A 23,061-nucleotide genomic window follows, 5' to 3' on the forward strand; every position below is an offset into this window, starting at 1 on the left:
CAGGCAGAGGGAGAAGCAGGCTCCCGTCTGAGCAGGGAGCCTGATAAGGGACTCGATCTCAGGACTCTGAATTCATGACCTGAGTCAAAGGCAGTCACTTAATGGACTGAGCCACCCAGGCATCCCTGCTTTTTACTTTTGTATTTAATTTTCAATTTTTAAAATGTTATCCAATTACTTTTTAAAAACACATATTTGCTTCATTTAATCTGAATGATCACAAAGGGTTTAGAAATTTTATAGAAGAGATTTTATTATTTGCAATGAACTTTATCTTAACTGGAAGTAAAATATAAATGATTAAAAATTCCAGGTAAATGTTAAAGTGATCAGGGCTCATCCAGTTTTTTAATCTGAAATTACTAGCAAATATCTGCTCCAAAACCCCACTTGACACACACACACACACACACACAGAAATGCAATTATTTAAACCTGAGCTCAGCCTTAGAAAAACAAAAGCAAAACTGAATTAACTTGAAACAATTATAAGATAAATAAATTCATTATTTAGGGATGAAGCACCTTAAAAGAAGGGACCTGAAACATTTCTTCATCACAGAGTGTGTTTGAGGCAATGCTAACTTGCAGAATTTATACAGAGCTATAAAGCTTACAAAACACTGCATATACATTGAGTTGATAGTAGCGCTACAATTAGGGAAGGTGAAAGACTGTTATTAACTTCAGCTTAATGATGAGAAAGCAGGCTAAGAGAAATTAAGTGAAGGTCATCAAGCTAGAAGATGGCAAAGCTGGGACCCGAACTTCATATCATCTGATCCTACATTAATTATACTTTTCTCAATATCATGCTGTTTTCATACTTGTAATATTAGCCATAGAGACATTTTGGACAAATATGGCATATTACCTGAAGTTATAGACCATGATATAGAAGAATGATATAGTAAAAACTCACATTTTCAATATATGTAGTCTATCAATTATTATTGCCACGTGAAATATTATTTAAAATGCTCTAAGAGAATTGCAAATCAAAGAAAACTCTAAGTATAAGGTTTTCAGAAAAATCTTCTTGTAAGTTTTTTCTTTTTTCAGTGTAGGAAATAAAGATTATAGTAAGTAAACCCCAGATGTTTTAAGTTGTTTTTCTTTTAACGAAAACATGATTTTGTTTTCTTGCTGTTCTATCTTTGGGGGCCATTACCGGTTTAAATTCACCTACATTCTTATGCATTTGTCTCTGAAGATGAAGATAGCAGTAAATAGTTACAGAAATGAGGATTAATAACTTTTGCCGAATCAAAGATGATACCAGGTGATCATTATTTTTTTTTAAAGATTTTATTTATTTATTTGATAGACAGAGATCACAAGTAGGCAGAGAGGCAGGCAGAGAGAGAGGAAGGGAAACAGGCTCCCCGCTGAGCAGAGAACCCGACGCGGTGCTCAATCTCAGGACCCTGAGATCATGACCCGAGCTGAAGGCAGAGGCTTAACCCACTGAGCCACCCAGGCGCCCCACCAGGTGATCATTATAATGAGGGCATTCAGACGTCAAATCAGAAGAGATTGCTAATTTTGTTTTCTTGTGAAAACAAGTCAAGAAGCTCAGAACAAGCTCAGAAGGAACATTAAATATGGAAGAGGAAAAAAGAGAGGACTTATTCTTCAATTGGCTAGATAAGAAATGAAGACTGTTTTGTGCAAGGCAAAGATGTTTCCTTATACAACCTTACCATGTGGATTTAGTTAGTAAAATCTTTGAGATAGAGTAGTGATGCAGTTTGTCTGAATTCTTGTGTCTTGGATTCTCTGTAAAGGAATATGACACTTAAGGAATAGAGGGCAATGCAGAGCCCTTCCATGTGCATTTCTTTTTTTCTTTCTTTCTTTTTTTTTCTTACAACTTACAGGAAAATAGAATCACTTGTGACAAAGTACACAAATGATTAGTTGTAGAATTATAGAGCGGACAGAAACTCTACAAATCATTCAGAGTAATTTACTCAACGTATTGTTTGATTTGCCCACTTCCAGAATTTAAAAGCAATACAGAACATTTGTGTTTCAAATAGGGCAGAAGGATGAGAATTAAGCTTATGAAAATAAAGAGAATGTTTATGGAAAATTTACAGAATGGGTTGGTCTATTTCTGTCAACTACAAAGACTGTTTACAAAAGGAAACTGAAAATAAAATGTCCTATCCTTGCCAGCTTTTCTTGGGAAGTATAGTAATATAGTGACTATTGCCCTAAAAGGAAAGTAGAGACTTAGTTTCCATTCCTGGTTCTTCATTAATTTATTAGGCACTTATAGGCTAACTTACCAACTTATGTGATTATTTTGTTTCTCAACAAGATAAAAGATTATGCTTATTATCATGACTTCACAGAAACACTGGGAGAATTAATAGGGTATTCTTTTTCAAGAGCTTGGACCACATTATGATTCTGCTACTTTGGCAAATAAAATAGATAAATGAGTAAGTTAAGCTTCTCAGTACTGTCCCTTTTTTTTTTTTTTTTTTAATCACTAGCAGTTGAGAAGAGTTTCCAGATTGTTTTTTCATTTTATTTTATTCTTTTTCCAAAAATCAAATCAGCAGAGGACATGGCTGTTCCTGTTTTCACACGAAAGTGAACAACATATCAGGGCTCACTCTCCATCCCACGTTATTCTTTTAGACATATCTTAATAGTGAACAGAAAATTATTTTAAGATTTTCCTATGCATATTTACGTTGTTTTTCCTTTCCAGGAAAGTTTCATGCTCCAGTTATCTATTTCTATCTAAGGTACGCTGAAATTAGACTTAATAAAGAACAATGTCTATTTTAAGCTAAAAGTTTAGAATTTCTACAGACTTAGGAGTTGTAGGCAATCAAGAGGAGAAGCAGGTTTTATTAAACATCTTCTAGATCAGGGTAGCAAGAGAATAGCTATATTTATTTGTAACCTAATATTGGAGAAAAACATGTTGATGTATTTTATTGCTAAATGATGTAAGGGGTCATTGGTCAACTTGTGCATTGTAATGTTTGATTTCTAAATAGAACATAACCCATAATGATGGTGTTATAGATAAAATTTCATGCACTTCTTATTGTAATTCAGAAATACTTAATCGCATGCAGATTGTAATTTAATACATCTGTGGTTGAAATAGTTTGAAGCTTATTTGTAACAGAAATCTTTCAACAATATTTTTGTAGGATTTACGGAAGTGTAGTGTTCAGTGCTCCCTCTCCTGGTTTTATCATATTGGTGAACTGACCTCTCATCCTAAAATTATGGTGATAGCTGAGAAGACAATTTTGAAGAACCAAGTAGGATGCTCTGAAGTGATATTCTAGTTCTGGTTTGACTATTCCAAATCCATTCATAATGGTCAAGAAACTTATCCATCCTTGGTTAAAGTTCATTACATCCCAAAATATGAGATCTAAGAAGAAACAGAAAATATGTACAATAAAAATGATTTTACCTGTTTAAACAGCCTATTTTAATACAGTTAATATTGAGTGGATATATAGCTTTTTGGCTTTGTTCTTGTTCTGTTTTATTTTCTAGTGTGCTTTCTTCTTGGTGCTGATCTTAGCAATACCCTTGCTTCCAAAGAGGTTAATTCCAAATACAGCTTTAATTTTTTAAAGTGCTCAAACATTTGAAAGTCTAAGAAAAACCAGTTTCCACAGAATCCTTGTTATAGTAAAGAAGGAGCTTAAGAATTGAAAATTTCCATACCCAAATTAATACATGATTTAGATTCTGGAGTTTTGTTTTGTTTCCTTTATTCTGTCAAAGACTTTAATTCTGATATCTAGTACCTGGAAAAACAAAAACAAAAACAAAAAAAAAACAAACTATCTCTCCACTTAGAGTATATTTTTGGTGTTAACGTATCTTTTAAAAGTCTCTGTGAAACCATAAATTTCACATATAGTTATCCTCACTGCAACATGAAGTACACAATTCTGAAAATAAATATCTAAAATCCCATAGTTTGTGAGAAAATAAAAAGCCAGCTTCCCACTGATTAAAATACTCTTTGCCCTCCACTAACACAACATAGATCATTAAGAAATAAAAAAATTTCTTCTTAAGTTATTTCTATTTTAGTTGTTTCCATTTAGTTGATTTTTTTTTAAGATTTTAAAATTTATTTCACACACAGAGAGATCACAAGGGCGGGGGCAGGCTCCCTGCTGAGCAGAGAGTCTGATGCAGGGCTCCATCCCAGGACCCCTGAGATCATCACCTGCCGAAGGCAGAGCCTTTAACCCACTGAGCCACCCAGGCGCCCCCATTTAGTTGATTTTTTTAAAAATAAATGAGTTTTTTTTTTTTCAAAATTATACAAATTGCAAAATTGAAGTTGGGATTTTTAAATTTGATTTTTAGGAAATTATATCACAAGCCAACATAGAACATTTATTATAAAATCTACAGCAGGAAATTTCACCTTGATGAGGTAATGTTATATACACTTGCAGTAAGGAGTGCTACCTTTTGAACTTTCAGATTTTACGTCTTCTGAATTTTGCTCTAAATAGAAACTGTAATGTCATATTATCATCTTTTTTTGTATAAATATACATTTCCTTTCTAGCTGATCAGAAGTGATGGCTTGGTATACGACTTCTTTATCTTCTTTTATTCTTCAATGTTATTTTCTAATTCGACCTTAACGGTTGTGTCCACTAATCCTTTAACTGAGACTGATTAAATTTAAAGGATCCTTCTATGACAAACTGCATTTGCAGGATTTTTAGAGGCAATCTCAAATTTTTAGAGGATGTTTATCACACTAGCGTACCAGGGCAACATTGTCAAGTAGGTACACATACAAGAAAGAGGAAACGACTGCTGGAAAAATCCTGTTCCAGGTTTTGGGGCAGCCCGTGTGATTGACATATGATATCACTGGAGGCGTGTCCTGGAGTGGAGGTGGAGGTGGAGGCGAGCTGCTGAAATTCTGCGGAGCTGGAGTGGGATTGCTCTGTAAAGCACGCAGTGGTTTGCAGAGTGATAGCAGCAGACAGAGCTCCTTACCCTGGATAAGGAACAGCTACAGTCGCTGTAAATGTGCCTGAAAAGCAATTTCCAATCTTTGCGTTAGGTAAGAACTGTTTCCTTCCTTTCATTCCGTAGATATTTAAGGAAAGATTAGGTGAGAAACTGCTGGCTGTTGCAAGAAACTGAACATTTCTTTGAACTCGCTTTAGATCTAAGATTACTGGTTGCATTGCAAATTACCGGTAGCATTCTCACTGCTAAAACTACTACTCTTAAAATAAATGCTACTGCTAAGAGAAAAAAAGCATGGTCCCTTTCGTTTTGGTTTTTTGTTTGTTTGTTTGTTTGTTTTTTCCTTATCCGAATGGTAACAAGTTTAAAGTCTGAAACGTTCGGTTGTGTGGAAAACAGGGTCGTTTTTGCCTAAGAGACGCTGGTACTCGGTGTGTGGACCAAATACATGTTTGTTTAGGCATTGTTGGCGACCGAGTCCGGGCGAAGCAATTGTTGAAAACCTGAATTTCCCGTCTCTGTGTATTGATTTCCAATGCGCAGAGGCGTTGCTTGAACGTTGTTTGAACTCCTAGGCATTCCAAGGGGCAAAAGCACTTCGGCAAAACGTGCAAGACTGCATGTTACTTTGGTTCGCTGCTGACACGCCGACTGTGCGCCGGCCTGTCAATCACGGAGCAGCAACAGCCAGCACATGGCAGCGGGCGGCGGGTGGCGGGCGAGCTGGCGGAGAGCCCACCCTGCTCCACTCTCCCGGGTGCCTGGGCGGCTGAGCGCGCTACGCGTCCGAGTGCCTGGAAAGAAGGCGAAATTAATGTTTCGTTTGTTTTATTTTCCAATCGCTAATCCTCTGTGGCAGGCATTTCGGCCGTGGAACAGAAGGGTCGGACGACTGGGAGCGAGCACTGCCCGGGAGAGGCTGCCCTGCCTGGACCAGAGTTCCGGGGGACGCTGTGCCCCCACTTGCCCAGCGTGCAGGATCGGGAAAGTGCCTCGACCTGCGCGGGGGCCAAGAGACGACGCCCCGCCTCTTCCCTTGAGAAGAATCCCCCAACCTCGCTCCCTTCACCGCTACCCCTAAAAAACTGGGTTAAAAAAAAAAAAAAAAAAACTCCCACTCACCCCCACCCCCGGGGGAGCGGCAGCCTCCGCCTCGCAAGCTTGCGCCCCCGGGCCCCGCCGGGGCCTGCACGATTCCGTGACCCGCCCGCAGACACCGGTTCGAGCCCCGTCCCGGGCGCCGCGGAGTCTCGAACGTCCGTGACGTGGATTTTCACTCGTCAGGGGGGTGCCACTCCTTCCTTTCCCGCGAGGACCGTTCGGAACCCGAGGAGGACTTTCGCAGAGCACAGCGTGCCAGTCGGGGGCCCGTCACGCACTCCTCTCTGCCGTTCCCAGCTCGCTTTTCTGAGAGACTCGAGCACCCTCCCGAAGGGATTTTTTTTTTTCCCCCCCCTGATTCGTGGAAGGGGGCTGCAGGAGAAAAGCCCCAGAGGTGGATGTTACTGAGCTGAGCGGCGAACGCGAGTCGTGAGAAGTCTGCTGCACTGGGCCGCGCCGAGTCTCCGGAGAATTGTCTTCTGCAGCCGGAAGGGGGCCGCGGGGAGCGCTCCTGCCCGGTGGGGGCGGGGGAGGCCGCGGGCCGACACGCCGCAGCAGGGGCAATGCCTCTTCGTCCTCCCTGCCGCGCTTGATGCGGCTTGTGCACGCTGCGGCTCGCACCGGGACCTGGGCCGGGTTGCACGGCTTGGCCCCGATCCACCGCTTCGGCCTAGGTGAGTGTCGGACCGTCGCTCTTGGCCGGCGGGGTGGGGGTGGGGGAGGCGCGGACCCCACTGGCTCCGCGCGGCAGGTGCGGGCTCCGGGGTTCGGTGAGGGGGGAGGGGAAGTGGAGGGGCTACCCCCGCCCGCGGCGCCGCCTCTCCCCGGGCCGCTCCGGGCTGGGTAACCTGGTGGGCGACCTTTCGCTGCTGTGGAGGGCGAAGAGGTAGGGTCTCCAATCCCCAGTTTCCCGGGGTGGTGGCGCGGTGGCCGGGGCTGTCCTCTTGAAGGAAGCCTCCACGCGAAAGATGGACTCAAGGAGGCTTTTGGGAGTGTTCCCCGGAGTTCTCTGAGGAACTTCTTGACTTGTGCCAAAGGCAGGCTTTCTGTGGAGTTTTCCTCAGACGGGGGACCGGGAAAGGCCATGTGTGTGCGCGCGCGCGCGTGTTTGTGTGTGTGTGTCTGTGTGCGTGCGCGCGTGCGCGCGTGTCTAGGGAGGCAAACCTCGGAATTCGCGGGTAAGCCCCTCGACAGAATTAGTCTGTGCCAAAGCGAGCTTCAACTTTATTCTTGTTTGGAGAGCGGCGGAGCGGCGACGGGAGGGGAGAGGGCGCTGCCACTTTAAAAATGGGAAGTCCGCCCTCCTGAGGTAATGGTAACCTCAGCCTCCTCCCCTCCTCCTGCCTGAAGAGAGGGAGAGAGAGAAAACTTGTTTTCATTCATAACTTTTTCCTTTTCCTTCCTCTCCGTCAACTATTTATTCACGGCTTCTCTCAGCTCGGATTGCAGAGGGCGCAGCTCCACCGTCGTTAACTTACAGTGTGGCGACGCTTCTCCGCTGCCCCTGACCCCGGCTCATTTCTGCCCGGCTCTTTAGGAACCCGGCTTTGCCTTTAAAGTAGAGAGAGATCTTTATTGATAATTATCCATGCTGTGGGCTTGCTTTGGGCGCCTGCGTTAGCTCGGAAGGCTCTACGCGATCTAAGAGAAACCTTGGCGAGATACGCGAAAATGGGTTGGAAATCCTCGGTGATCCTTAAGATGTGATGGGATTGTCGGAAAAGGTACTGGACTTGGGTTCCTGTTTCCGTGGGGGAAGACAGGTTGCCGAGAGCGCGCGAGGGTCTATGGGGATGGATCGAGGACTGTCAGTGCTGCGAAGGGGTCTTTGCTTCAGATCCGAGGCGGCTGATTTTCTTTTTATCTGCTTATCTAAGTCCCCAGCCGGCGTGGACTCTGTTACAACTGTCGTTGAAAACGCGGATGAAAGGTGTGCCTGGTGTTAGCACTACGCTCTTCGTATCCTCCACGGCTTTTCTGAACAGGGGGATCTGACTCCGTACTTTCGGAGCCTCTGCTTGTAAAGCCCTGGGTTAAAAGTGCTCTGCAAGGAGGAATGATAATTGTGTGTGCAGAGTAACGATGGAGTATTTTAACAGCCCTTAAGGATCCAGCACATCATGAATGTGTTTCTCCTCATGGACAGAGAAGGCAGAGTGAAGTAGAAACTTGGGAGATCTTAGTTGGGAGAACGAGGGAAGGGAACTCCAAGAAGTTCACATATAAGGGGGAGTCTATTATAGACTTTCAGTTCGGTTAAGAGATGAAATGGGTTTCTGCCTTATTGCCTAAGCTGGTGTTTTCGGCTCAAGGGTGGTAGTTGAGAATGGACATTTTTTTTCCTTTTCATTCTTGAACTGGAACGGATCTATGTGGACTTTAGGAGGAATCTGTGTGAGAAGTACTCTGCTTCACTATGATTGAAAATGGAAATGTTTTTATGTTTGGTAGCTTGTGTGTGTATGAAGAGTGCATTATAAATTAGAAATAACTTACTCTTGGTATGGAAATACATAAAATGCTTATTTTAATCAGGATTTTACTGTACTTATTTTATTACAAGAAGCACATTGATTCGGATTTGGCAGTGCTTTTGAAAATCAAGATCTGTCATGTAAATACAGATTTTTAAATTAGAGGAAATGTAGGTAATTAAAATGGCCAGGATTTCTCCATTACTGCTTTAAAGGCCTAATACTTAACTTGTTCATGAAAGTTACCTTGTTATGTGAGTGAGCCCTTAATTTAAACTTTTAAAAAATCCTTCCATGATTTCAAATGTGAATGCTTTTTAACATCACAGCATTGTACATTGGTTTTGTGTGTTTGCTTTAGGGCTATAAAACATCAAGAACTGTTATATTCATCTAAATTCACTTTTACATCTTATAGATAAGTAATGAGCAAGCTTTCAAATCCTGGTTTCTGTGGAATATGCCCTCTTATGTTGAGATTCCATTTTAGTTTGAAGTCTGTTGGATTATTTTTTTTTTTTTTTTTAATGCACAGAGGACACCTTGACTAAAATTTCCTCATTATTAATCTAATGCTTGCAACAGCAAACAAATAACAGAAAGGCAGGAGGACCAAAATCATTCTTAACTTTTTTAAAAGTGGGTATTTTCCTTTATCAAAAATACCAGTGAACTGAAACTGAGTTTTCTCTAGATGAGAGCTATTCCAGTGCATATACTCAATATTCTCTACAAGGACATACTCCATTTTAATTATTTGTTAGATTCATAAACAGGAAGGCATTGCTTCTTGATTCTGCTTTTTGGAAGTTGAAAAAACTTTTAACTTTTATGACGTGGGGTCTCTTGCTTGCATTCTTCTTCTATGATGTGGTCCTTTGCCTCTTGGAATTGGACTTTGGCCAGGACCCCAGCATCATTGTAATCCGCTGATGAAGGAGATCATTACCAGGTGGTTTAGGCAATTTGTGACTTGACAGCGTTTACCCCACCCCCCGCCCCCCAGAAATGCTTCCTGTCATTTATTTTCTCTCTCTCTCTCTCTGGTTTTTTTTTTTTTTTTTTCATTTTTGATTTCCTTTTAGGATTTCAGATGCATGCGAGGTTTCCACTGATTGCCAGAATTCGAGATCACTACACATGGATCCCCAAAATCAACATGGCAGTGGCAGTTCATTAGTTGTGATCCAGCAGCCTACATTGGATAGCCGTCAGAGGTTAGACTATGAGAGAGAAATTCAACCTGCTGCTATTTTGTCTTTAGACCAGATCAAGGCCATCAGAGGTAGTAACGAATACACAGAAGGGCCATCTGTGGTGAAAAGACCTGCTCCACGAACAGCACCAAGACAAGAAAAACATGAAAGGACTCATGAAATCGTACCAATTAATGTGAATAACAACTATGAGCATAGACCTACAAGCCACCTGGGACATGCAGGACTCTCAAATAATGCCAGAGGCCCCATTTTGAGCAGATCCACCAGCACTGGAAGTGCAGCCAGTTCTGGAAGCAACAGCAGTGCCTCTTCCGAGCAGGGACTATTAGGAAGGTCACCGCCAACCAGACCAGTCCCTGGGAATAGGTCTGAAAGGGTAATCCGGACCCAGCCCAAGCAACTGGTTGTGGATGACTTAAAGGGTTCTTTGAAAGAGGACCTGACACAGCACAAGTTTATTTGTGAACAGTGTGGGAAGTGCAAGTGTGGAGAATGCACAGCTCCCAGGACCCTGCCATCCTGTTTGGCCTGCAATCGTCAGTGCCTTTGCTCTGCTGAGAGCATGGTGGAATATGGAACCTGCATGTGTTTAGTCAAGGGCATCTTCTACCACTGCTCCAATGATGATGAAGGGGATTCTTACTCGGATAATCCTTGCTCCTGTTCACAGTCACACTGCTGCTCTAGGTACCTGTGTATGGGAACCATGTCTCTATTTTTACCTTGCTTACTCTGTTACCCTCCTGCTAAAGGATGCCTGAAGCTGTGCAGGGGGTGTTATGACTGGATCCATCGCCCAGGATGCAGATGTAAGAACTCCAACACTGTCTATTGTAAGCTGGAGAGCTGTCCCTCTAGGAGTCAGGGTAAACCATCATGATTTTTGGAAGTGGGTTGGACCTCCTGAACTTCTAACTTTCAAGCTGTGGCTGTTAAAAAGATTCTATTAGATACTGGTTTTATTTTCTTTACAATTTTCCTGCCTTTCTTCCCCTGTTCCCAAGGTTTGACTCATGGATCTTACTCTTCTCAAATGGATGATCTTCAGTAAGAGTGGACTGTGAAACTGCACCTGGCTCCCACTTATGAGAAGAGCCACTGCCATCCACTGAAGAGGGTATTGAGAGCTAGTGGGCTTTTGTGTAGCCTTTTTGTTCTACAGGCAACTTGTCAAAGTTGTTGTATACATGAACATACCAACACACATACCCAGTCAATCTACAATGATTTAGAGCTGTTTTGATTGGGTACTCTGGGAGCAGGGAAATTGGTTTTTAAAGAAGCAACATTTTATTGCTTAAATAAGCTATATATTAAGTTTATCTCCAGTTAGGGCTATCTTCATAGCATTGGACCCTTAGAAGCATGGGGGATATATTTTTGTTATAACATAAAAATTTTCCTTTAACCACTGCCCTCAAAATTTTCTCCCCTGCATTTTTTATTCTGGAGATGCCAGGTATTTTTCTTTTCCTATGTAATTTTAGATTTGCTTTACAATGTAAATCTTCACATTGGAGATATAGTGGTTGTATGTTGCTCGTCTTTATTCTGGCTTTCATATCTGTGAAGGACTCAACTGCTTTCCTTCCACACCCATTTTTTACCAAATTCTCATCATTGAGGGCACTTGGGTAACTAAAGTTGATATTTATAGCTGATTGACCTATAGGTGTCACAGAACTATGCTGCCTAAAGTGATCTTGGCCCCTTAATGGTCCTTTTGGCCCCTTGTTTAGTTAACAGCTGAGTAATTCTAATTTTTTCTGTGTTTTCATTGCCTTAACCACAGATTGTGGTGCTTTTTGTATATTTTATGTATAAAACACAAAGTTGAATTCTGACTATTTTTAAGACAAAAGTCTGTTAAACTTTTTTATTGTAAAGAATATTTATTATGCGAATCTCTATTATTTTATGATATTTATTGCAAAAGACTGTTGAAATGTACTCATGTCTGAATATAACAAAATATCAATACATAACGGAAAATAAGGTGACACGAAGAAAGTACATATGTTAACTATAATGCAGAAAATATATTAATTAATGAAACTGTCTCTTGATTTCTTCATTTATTAGCCTGTACTATTATGGTGATTTTTGTCATTTGCTTTGACTCTTTCTTCATATGCACCCATTTTATTGCTTTAACATACTGAATCTAGGCATAGGTGAGCTCAGATTTTGAACTAGATGTTTCCTGGAAAAGGCATTAGTCAAAATTTTGTGATCCAAATTCTGTTTCAACAAATGCCCAAGTCAATCACTTTTATAAAGTGAACTTTTTTTGCAATTAATATTAACAGTCACTCCATACTTTGGCTATTTTGTAAGCAAGATATCTTGTGTATATCATAATTTCTCAGAATGGAACATGTCTGTAATTTAAAAAATGTTTATTTTAACTCTCTCGGGTTAATCAAAAATTAATCTTCATCAGTAAAACTTAAAGAACTTAGTTCTCTAGGCATGCTAGGAGTCTCCGGCACTGTCACTTTAATAAAACATTCTAGATGTTAGAGTGCACCAAGGGAATAATTCACATTATCAAAGAGATGTTTTAAAAACATTCCTGCCCCTAACTTTTCCTTTTCTTTAAGTCTTTAATGTGGCCCGATCAAACTGCACATTGTCACGTTCTGTGGAATAAGAAATCTGAGGGCCTGAAACTTCATATAAAATATTTTTATTTTTTTAGTCTGCTGAAACCACTCAGGTAGAATCTTTGGGTCTGATAGAATTTTGTTTATGTGAATCTTGAGACTCAGTTTTACCAAATCCCCATTCCTAAGTGGTATGTCAAACCTGAATAATTCTGTGCTTTTCGGAATAAGATGCTGACATAATTTGGACCTTTGATTTAGACTACTAAAACTCTTAGCCAGCTTTTTTGTTTTGGTCATTGTCTTCTGGATGATTTGGCTGCTAATTTTAGGAGTACATGTTATTTGTAAATAAGCCTTGATTTTGTTTTAATTGGACAAGGCATAAGTGATAGAGATTTGTTTTAATGCTTTCTCTCAAACCACTAAACCTACTAGTTGGCATTGTGACATTTGATGTAATCAAAAATTTTCCCTGGTGCTTTGAAAGCCAGAAGCATTTTAGAAATGAATATTTGTATTGGAGGCTACTTCACAATCTATAGTATTTCAAAATGTGAAGTTATTTTCTCTTATACTCATTATGTAATGTTATCACTGGTCCCTTAAAATTGGGTTTCTGGTTGAGATTGGCCCCTTAACAAAGTATATAAACACAGACTCTCAAAATACCGTGTAATTTTTTTCTGTTATTATTCAGACTCTCGGTATAATTAGGATCTGGTGTAAGAGCTGTCTGTAGCTATAATAACCAGACTAAGAAGCTGTAGCTTTTATTGCAAGAAATTTATAACTTTTATGAGAATGAGGTACGTTGTGGAGTTTTAACTTCTGGCTAAATGCAGAATACATTAAAATTGCAATATTAAGATGGTGGTCTGCTGCTACTAGGGCTATATATGCATTCTTGCATAATGTTAGGCCCCTATTTGGAAGTAGCAATAAGTAGAAGTTCAGACTTCTGACAAGCTTGTCAGGTGGCAAAGCATAAACCAACCCTTTGATTCAAAACGTCCTCCTTTGTGATAGTTTAAACCTAGAAGGAAAAAGTAATAGGGTGTGTCCCCATAAGTGCTTATGAGTCCAAGACTTTTGTACCTAATATTGATCATCATGCTAAGGCTTCGAAAGCAACCAGCGAAGCTGAAATTTACAGTGCCCACTAGCATTTATTTGATACATATAAATGAAAAATAACATACCAAATAGATGGAATAGCCTTCTTTCCCTTATTCCATGATTTTGTCCCTATTCCTCAATTACTACAGCTTGACAGAATGACTATTTTTGTTAAGTAGTTCCTTTCCAGCATATTTTCTGAATGCCAATTTTTTCATTTCAGAGAAGTTTTATTTAGATAATTTAATTGTAAATAAAACCAATATGGGATTTCTATAATTGAGTAGTTTCCTATCAAAAGAGCTTGTAAAATATAACCCAGCAGGAAAATGAAATGCAAAAAAGTAGACATGCTGCTTTTTGTGAAGGCCTAAGGTGAAACCTTATAGTCTAATTATTACATGGTTTCCAAAATCCAAACCATAGAACATTCCGGTTATTACTAACAAAAGTGAAAAGTAAGAAACATTTTCCTTAAAGTGAAAGGAAGTGAATTAAAACTAGTCTTGTTTTTACCCTAAAATTGATACTGGAACCAAATTCAGAGGATTCATTTCCAGAAGATTACTTTAGTTGTTGAAATTGTCTCCTTTTCCTGAATCCCCCCATGCTGTTTTTAGATAATGTATTTCATGACATGTTTTGTATACAGCTCTTTAGCTGATACAGTATAGTCTCTTTTTGAAACACTGAAATATTGCAACAAAAAAAGAGGGTCAAGATAGTTTCTTAAAACCTATCCCACCTCCCACTGTATTTTATATATTTGTTTTAATTGCAAGAGAGAGTTTCAAGTTTTTAAACATCTTGAAAACAAAACTTTAAATCCTTCTTTGGCCAGTTGGCAGTTGTAGGACTTTTTTTCCCCCTATTATTTCACTGATTACATATATTAAAAACAGCCATGTACTTAATTGACAAGTTACTGATTTTTCTAATATTCTCTCAGACTATTACCAAGTCATTTTCCTATATTTATTGAACATCTGTGTATACTATTCTATATGCAGAAGAATTCTAGAGATAGAAATGGGTTTTGTATCTTGCATCATGCTTCTCAACCATGTATGAAAACAAATAGGTCACTAGTTAAAAATTCAGAAGTCTCTTATAGTTCAGACCTCTTACATCAGAAAAATCTCTAGGGGAGGAGCTTTGTATTCTGTATTTTTATCTTTAAAAAGCGTCTTGGGTTATTTTACCAAATGATTTTGGAACTGCTTTTTTAGCTTGAAGTCTTCATTTTGAGGATGTAGAAACACAGGCCTAGCTTGGAAGATAAACTGTTCATGATACTAGGATACAGCCAGGACTTCCTTCATCTGACACAGGATTTTCTTCATTTCTTAGCTTCAAGCTGGTACCTTAATGCTGCCCATTAGCTTTTACCGTTCCATACTCAACCAGGACGTTTTTACTTCATAATTAATGCATTTGACTATAATTTAGGAAGTGGGGGTATATTTTTTTTTGCAAATACTATTAGCCCTTAGCTATCAGGAATAAGTAGCAAATGACTTCATTGCCATGGTTATATTTTTATGTTAATATTAAAGTTAACAACTTCACTGGAAAACTGAGCCTGTGTGCTTCCTCTGGCCAGGTTTATGTGGCAATAATATAACAAATTGATTTAATCAGTTTGTTAAAAAGTAATACTAAGTTGGCATCTAGATTTAAGAATTTAGGTGATGTTACTTCTTACCATTGTTTTCGTTGCATTAGGACTGTAGTGATGAAAAAGCAAATTTAAATGTTCTATTTTGCACTGTTAAAAAGGTTGGTATTAGACGGCTGAATCCTACTAGATATGGTAATAACTCTAACTGCAAAAACTGTCAGAGAAACTAGAGCTGTTTTGAATTGGGCATATTTGGGAAAATGTACTAGAAGTTTCTATCATTCACTTGTAGGCCAAGAGTTTGTTTTGATAAGCATAGAATCATAATTTTAGTGCTAGAAGGAAACTTACAGATCATCTAATCCATCTTTGGAGAAGAGAAGTCAGGTTCAGAGGTTAGTTACCTAAAGTCTAGTTGCCAAAAACAAAAACTTTCTTAAAACTACTTGCTATATGTGAACATGTGGTGGTAAATTATTGGAAGGAAAGGAAGGTCGATTGGAAGGAGGATTTGAACAAAAGTTCCAGGTTAATTTATAAATTATAAAATTGAGCAAATTTGTTAAAGCACAACGGATGGATGTCAGTCCAAAGCAGAGAAATAAATGCCGTAAGAAGGGAGTCAGACAAAACTAGCTGAATAAATTTGATGTAAGGAAACAAAGTGTGTGTTTGAGAAAACTGACATCAGTTTGGCTAGCTAACAGTGAGTGGTTCTCAACTTTAGTTATACTTTAAAGTCATCTGAGAGTAAAACTAACAACAAACAAAACCTGTGCTTAGATCCCATCTCTGCCATTTCAATCAGAATCTCTGGGGGGAGGGCTTTGGCTTTTGTTTTTCTTACAAGCACTGAGATGATTATAAGGCACAGCCACAGTGCAGCACCTCTGAATTCGATTATAGGTATGTGGGGAGTTGTGGGAGATTAAAATGGCACGTATTAAGATAAGGAAGCCAGCCTTGAAAAAGAAAGCCAAAAGTATTAAGAGTCAGAAGTGGCTTGAAGGTTAATAGGAATGGAAAGAAGGGGTCAATGGGAGTAAGTATTACAAATGTTAAATTCATAGGACTTTGCAGTTATTCATATGTGGGCTTGAGATAGAGGAAAGAACTGAAAATGATTCAGAAGGTTTAGAGCAAGGTGAATATGTAAATGGTAGTTCTGTTAAAAGAAATGGTGGAATTAGTTTAGGAGGTACTTTGAGTGGGAAAAGTTCTATTGGGATAAACTTAAAGTGTGAGTGAGTTGCCAGCAGGTCACTGAAAAAAATCCTTGAAGGTTTAAGAGGTGGTGATGGCTGTCATCCACATGGGGGTGATAGGGAATCTGTAGCATAGATCCTCAGAGGAAAGAATAGCTAGGGACATACCTATATTTTAAGGGACAGAGGGAGAATGCAGAGTCAACAGATAAGAGGGTTGGTCAAAGAAGTATAGGCCCCAAGAGATTGGTGTGTTTTAGAATCTAAACACTTTCAAGATGGAAATTAGTAATTAGATGTCAAAAGCTGTGGAGACTCAACTAAATTTGGTGAGTGGTATTTGCGTGAAATAGTAATCACCGGATTGCAAGGGATTAGGAAACGAATGGGTGGTAAGTACATGCAGGTAACAGCTCCAAGTCTATTCATTCTAGAAATTCTGAGATGATAAGAAAGTAATGAGGCAGGTAACAGCTGAGGAGGATTTTTGGAATAATAAACCTGAGCCTTTTCGTAGGAGGAGAGCAAGGGTATTTGAGAAAGAGCAATGGGGCGGAGAAATAGCTGAAGGAACAGAATTCCGGAAGAGGAAGGAGGATCTAGAAGAGAAGGCACAAAGGAGTGCTTTAATCCTGGCAAGAATTGCTCTGCTCCCAGAGGAAAGAATAAAAGAAGAGAAGGAAGAAAAAGATACAGTGGAATTTTAAGAGGGAGAGGAACAAGGAAGTTGTAGAAACCTTAATTTTGGTTACAAGAGGGTAGTTGGAGGGCCTGGGTGGCTCCATCGGTTAAGCAATCTGCCTTGGGCTCAGGTCATGATCCCGGGGTCCCTGGGATCCAGTCTCTCATCAGGCTCCTTGCTCCTCGGGGAGCCTGCTTCTCCCTCTCTCTCTGCTACTTCCCCAGCTAGTGCATGCTCTCTCTCTCTCTCAACCAAATAAATAAAAATTTTTTAAAAGGGGGAGGGGATGATCTTCTATTAATAGGTGAGACCCATCCAGCACTGGAATTGGTTCTCAAGGGCAGAGGTCTAGAGTGGCTAAATGGGGGGATGCTAGTGCATACTCAGCGAGAATTGATGAGATGAAGAGCAGTGCTAGGAGCTCAGCTCTGGTTGAACAGAGAATGTTTTGTAGACCTCTAAGCTTTTTCAGATGTTATCTAGACATTGCTTATAGCTGGTTAAAGGGGCAGTTAAGGCAGAGAATAAGGAGCCAATAAGAAATGGTGAATTTGAAGGAAGTCAGGAATTTGAAGACAGTAGTCTCTATGCTGAAATGACTGGCCAGAGTAATTGGATGAAGATCCCCATGAGGATGAAACACAGGTTTACAGAGAGTGCCTACATGAGAAAGGTAGACAGCTGAGGACAGAGGTGAATTTTTAAGCCAAGATCTTAGAAGGTGGGCTGTTTTTAAATGCTAAAGAAAACTGGGGTTTCTCCATGCTGATGAGTAACTGAGGTAGAGAGGAGATTTTTGGAGCCAAAGTGGAAGAGAAGAAAACAGCCAATGTATTAAAAGAGTTGCTAATTTAGATATTAAGATGCCAGAGGTAGAGATGGAGAGGAAAATGTAGAGGCTGGTGTTTATGTTAGGAAAGGATGTTTTCAGACAGTTTAACTTGCTTTTAAAGTAATGGATTATAAATTAAGTAATTCGGATCTGATAAAAATATGAGATTTCTTAATAAGGAATGAACAAGTGGAGTAGAATTTATTTCAAATGGGATGTGCTCCATTTATAGCACAAATCGTCTGTTAAAATCAGTTATTGAATAAAGAAGAGATCTTCATGAAAATTGATTGACCAGTCAGTTCAGTCAAAATAATACACAGAGCCAAAAGACCTTTTCTTTCCACATTCCCTTCTTTAAGCTTTTGTGCACTTCAGAGGCACTTAAGAAGGCAGAGGGATTGAGTCTAAGATCTGTGCCCCGTCTACTTCACAGAGTTTGCAGGTTGCAGATTTGCAGTAGAAACTGTGAGTAAATCTGATTCCTTAACAGAAGTACATTTTATTCTTCTGGGCCACCCAGAATCTGCCTTGTACTCCAAATGTAGAGAGGCCTTATCTTTATAAAGAAAGCTGCCTGGTGTCAGAGTTATTTACAGAGTATGTGGAGTTCTTCTCACTGGTTAGTTCGTGGTTTATGGACCTGCTCTTGGAACTACCTATAATTTCTTCTTTATATCTGCCTTTGACCATTCGTGGCATTTGTTCTCTGGTATCAGAAATACAATTCAGGGGCACCTGGGTGGCTCAGTGGGTTAAAGCCTCTGCCTTCGGCTCAGGTCATGATCCCAGGGTCCTGGAATCGAGCCCCACATCCGGCTCTCTGCTCTGCAGGTAGCCTGCTTCCTCCTCTCTCTCTCTCTGCCTACTTGTGATCTCTGTCAAATAAATAAATAAAATCTTAAAAAAAAAAAAAAAAGAAATACAATTCAATTAGGGAAAATAGGATAAAGATGAAACTAAAACATATCAGTTTAACCTCTTGCCATCTAATCCCTAGAACAGTACTTATTGCAGGAGAGTAGACGCTCAGTAAATATTTGTTGTTGGCTGCCTTGCTAGGTTTATTCTTAAAAGCTTCAAATTAAGGAAACATGCTAAGATTAATAACCAAATTGCATTCTTATTTTTGCAGAGTTTTTGTCAACAATATAGGCAGTTTTGAGAAAAAAGAAAAATTGCTTGACTCTGTCAACCCTTTAATCATTTATTCAGCAACAATGTCTTAGGTGCTGAGGATCCCCATCTTGGCTAGTAATTCATAAGTTTTTAGCCATGAGATTGGAGCTGTTATGTTGGTTGGTAAGTGGGCCTATGGAATCAATCTAGGAGGAGACAGCCACACCTGTCTTTGCACACCAGGGAAGGCTTCATAAAAGAGGTGTGAAAGATGAGTAGTTATTCATGAGGGAGACAGGGGAGAGGAAAGCATTTCAGTTAATGCAAAGACATGTACGTGGGAATGAAGATGGCATGATGGGAAAACTGCAAGTGACTTAATATGTTTGAAACGTAAGGTGCCTGTGGAAAGGAGCCAGTCATGGAAAGTGTGAATGTCATGTTGAAGAGTTTGAGCTCTATCCTGTGGGTGTATAGAATCACGAACACTACAGATTATAAACAGGGGATTATAACATGGCCAGATTAGTTTCAGAATGATTCTTCAGGCAGCACTATGGAGGATAACCTAGAGTGGTAGAGGGAGACCAGCTAGATAGTTAATATAATGGCTGACACCTCAACCAGAATGTGACAAGGACAATGGAAATTAAAAGGAAGGGGTGGGTTTGAGATAATGCGAGGAGGATGAGGGAGGAGGAATCTGGGTGACTCAGAGCCAGTCAAGTTATTTTTGGTAACATAGGGCAGAGAGAACATTTGTATAAATGAAATGTATAAGGAGACCAAAATTTTCCACACTAAACATTCTAGTTGTGCAGATTTAAGAATCTTTTTTTCCCCTAGACCACATCCCTCTTAGAACACTTAATGAGTAATGAAGTCAACTGAATGCAGGAAACAAGGCAGAAAAGAGAATCAAAGCCTTTGAAAAATCAAACAGAAACAAAATTATTTTTTCTACTCCAGCTCCCTAAACAGAGTTCATTGTCTATCACTCAGAAAAGTGAATTATGTATCTGAACTTTGTTGTCAGAAATACCAAATTCCAAAACTAGGAAATTGAATAAGCCAACCATTTTCTCCTGATTATCTAAAAACATTAATTCCCTATTCCCTCTACACCCTGTCTCCTTCTTACCTCAGGCTTTACATCTTGAATCATTGAAGTTTAAAAACAGTGTTTGCAACCTCAGTGTCAGTTTTTATTTCCTGTGTTTTTCTCTGCCTGTTTGTCAAAGTCAAAAGTGGTGGTGACAATGGTGGGCAAAGGAAGGTGACTGGTTGGGGAATATGTGTATTAGGTGATTGAAAATTAAAATTACAGAATAATTTGGAGCCACTCAAAATCAAACTTGGAAGGGACCTTGAAAGCTACTTAGTTTCGTCGTCCCTCATTTCAAAGAAAGTGGACCTCGGAGAGATGAAATGACTTATCCAAGGATAAACATCTAATAGGAAAGTGAACCAGCAGAATGAGAAAAACACATGAAAACTACTTTAAAGAGGCCTATACTATAGATTTTGTGTATACTTGAGGCCTGGGAATTTAATTTACAATTCCTAAATAGAGTGCACCATAACAACAGGTGAAAGCAGTAAAATCCAAATGCTTGCAGAAGCTATTCAAAATGAAGGACAAAATAATTTTGGGATTGGAATTGGCTGTTTTTTTGTTTTTTGTTTTTTTTTTTAGTTTGAAAGGATTTTAAGTGCTGGTATTGGAGTTAAAATTTTTCTACATTTTATAGGTGGTATGTGGCTCATGTAGAAACTTGGAAATGCTATAAAGCAAAATAACTTGAATTTGAGGGAAGCTGGCATTGCTTGATTTCAAGAGTTTAGTTTAAAAAAAAAAAGTCAAGTGTGAAAGTTCACATTTCCTTGCATCCTATGATGATAATGGGATTTTTTTTCCTCCTTAGCAATGAAATAGATACCATGTAGTCCTTTAATTTCTTTTTTTTTTTTTTTAAAGATTTTATTTATTTATTTGACAGAGAGAGATCACAAGTAGGCAGAGAGGCAGGCAGAGAGAGAGAGAGAGGAGGAAGCAGGCTCCCCGCTGAGCAGAGAGCCCGATGCGGGACTCGATCCCAGGACCCTGAGATCATGACCCGAGCCGAAGGCAGTGGCCCAACCCACTGAGCCACGCAGGCGCCCCAATTTCTTAAGTAAAAATTTTAATTGGGTGGGGAGAGTCTCTTTTCCTTAGGGAAATATGCTTCCTATGGATTGTAAAATCTGGCAAATTTTGGAAAGAAGAAAAGCAGGCAGTTCTTTCGAGAAAAAAAAAAAAAAAGAAGATCTGCTTGAACTTGCCTTTCTTGAAAACAAAACAAAACAACAAAACCCAACATTCTTTCATAAAGCACTTTTTTCAAAAGTATTTGCCCTTGAGCATTTTTTCCTACTTACCTATGCTTATCTTTCAAAACAAACATTTATTTCTTTCTACTATAGAGTGTGAGGGAGTCCCTTTGAGGTTATGCCCTACAAACATATCCAAGCAGTAACTGTCACCTTCTTCCTATGGCACAACAAATGACTAACTCAACCACAGGCAACGCTGAACAGAGAGCCGTGATTTCACGATGGTGGCCGTTCAGATGTTACCTATGGGGCAGTTTCTCAAGGGGAAAAAACAGAACTGTATTTTTGTGTGCAAATAAAATGTTGGGTCCTTTTGACCCAATGGAAAATGTGTGTCTGTTGGTGGCTGCCTAGTTGGAATATGATGATTTACACTTGGAAACATTTGTGTCATTTATCATATGATGTTACTGGCCTACAGCATGACTGCATAACAAATAACCATATTAAAAATTAATCTTTTCCAGTTCATCAGACTGTATGTCTTTCTAAAACCCCAAGTTTACTCTTTCCTTCTTGCCCTATCTTTTCCTGCAGTCACCCCATGCATTAACTCTAGGATTAAGTGAAAATTTGGGCCCTGGGTTTTCATAGCTCTGCTATCAGACCCCCAACCAGCCCTGCTTGGGGGTCTTCTCCTGCTTATCCTGCAACATAAATCTTCTATCCAATGGAATTGGCCTCTGTTCCTAAAACATACCTTCAAATCCTGACCTCAGGGACTGCCTTTACCTTTTAAATTCTAGTCTTTAGGAGCAAGGTCTAAATCCTACTTCTCTGACTGAATCATGATAAGATAATCTCTCCCAGAATTTTTTTAGTAACAACATTGTGTAAACTGCTCATTAATTTTCATGTTTACTTTTTAATGCTGCAGAGGACACCAAACTTCACCACTGCCTTCATGAAGGTTTCTGACTGGGCCTGAGAATTAAATTGGCACGAGGCGGGTTAACAGGAAAAAAGCTATCAGATTTTTACATGTGCGTGGAAGCCCCCTTAGAAAAATGAACACCCAAGGAAGTAGCGAGGCCTAAGTACTCATATACTAGGTTGAACTAAGAGAAACAATTGTGGGAAAAGGAACTAAGACATATAGGGAGACCAAAGGAAGGAGAGTTATCTTAACTAGGTCCGTTTGCACAGATTTCTCAGCCTCCACTCCCCAAATCTGGTGTTAAGAATATTCCTTTCCTTCTGGTTCTGGGAGGGCATCTTTCTCAGGGGAGTTTTATCTCTTGCTTTCAGGAATTAAAGGGGAGATCAGAGCACTTGCTGTTTTTTAGTGCCTTTAGTTAAAAATAATTCTTAAGCTAAAGTGGAATATTTAGTAGAATTTTCTGGCACGCTTCAAAAATTAGATTTTATCTCTCCTTCTACATTGTAATTCTCTGAGATTGAAATTATGTTGTAGATTTACCTGCTCCCCAAAGGTCTTTGCTCATACTAGGCATTCAATAAATATGTACTGATGTTTTTTCCCCTCATTTTACAAAACCTTTTTAAAAAACCTATATTTAGGGTGCCTGGGTGGCTCAGTGGATTAAGCCTCTGCCTGAGATTGAGCCCCACATGGGCTCTCTGCTCAGCAGGTAGCCTGCTTCCTTCCTTCTCTCTGCCTGCTGCTCTGCCTACTTGTGATCTCTCTCTGTGTCAAATAAATAAATAAAATCTTAAAAAAAAAAACACCAAAAAAAACTATATTTGAGGGACA

The 23,061-nt window shown here is 39.6% G+C and overlaps 1 protein-coding gene across 3 annotated transcripts; it reads left to right on the forward strand.

Moving 5' to 3' along the window:
• Positions 1-6,668: 6,668 nt before the first annotated feature.
• Positions 6,669-10,979, forward strand: SPRY1 (sprouty RTK signaling antagonist 1). 3 transcript variants are annotated; one of them, XM_032333351.1, is made up of 2 exons: positions 6,669-6,770; positions 9,656-10,979. In XM_032333351.1, exon 2 carries the CDS (start codon positions 9,711-9,713, stop codon positions 10,668-10,670), a length of 960 nt encoding a protein of 319 aa, XP_032189242.1. In that variant the 5' UTR covers positions 6,669-6,770; positions 9,656-9,710; the 3' UTR covers positions 10,671-10,979. The 3 variants fall into 3 exon arrangements, with proteins under 3 accessions (XP_032189242.1, XP_032189243.1, XP_032189244.1); XM_032333352.1 differs by lacking the exon at positions 6,669-6,770 and adding an exon at positions 7,302-7,820; XM_032333353.1 differs by lacking the exon at positions 6,669-6,770 and adding an exon at positions 7,831-8,247.
• The last annotated feature ends 12,082 nt before the right edge of the window (positions 10,980-23,061 follow it).

The sequence above is a fragment of the Mustela erminea genome, chromosome 2 (assembly GCF_009829155.1).
Source record: "Mustela erminea isolate mMusErm1 chromosome 2, mMusErm1.Pri, whole genome shotgun sequence".
Taxonomy (NCBI): domain Eukaryota; kingdom Metazoa; phylum Chordata; class Mammalia; order Carnivora; family Mustelidae; genus Mustela; species Mustela erminea.

Coding starts and splice junctions, on each gene's coding strand:
- SPRY1 (XM_032333351.1), top strand. CDS start 9,711: ATGGATCCCCAAAATCAACATGGCAGTGGCAGTTCATTAGTTGTGATC.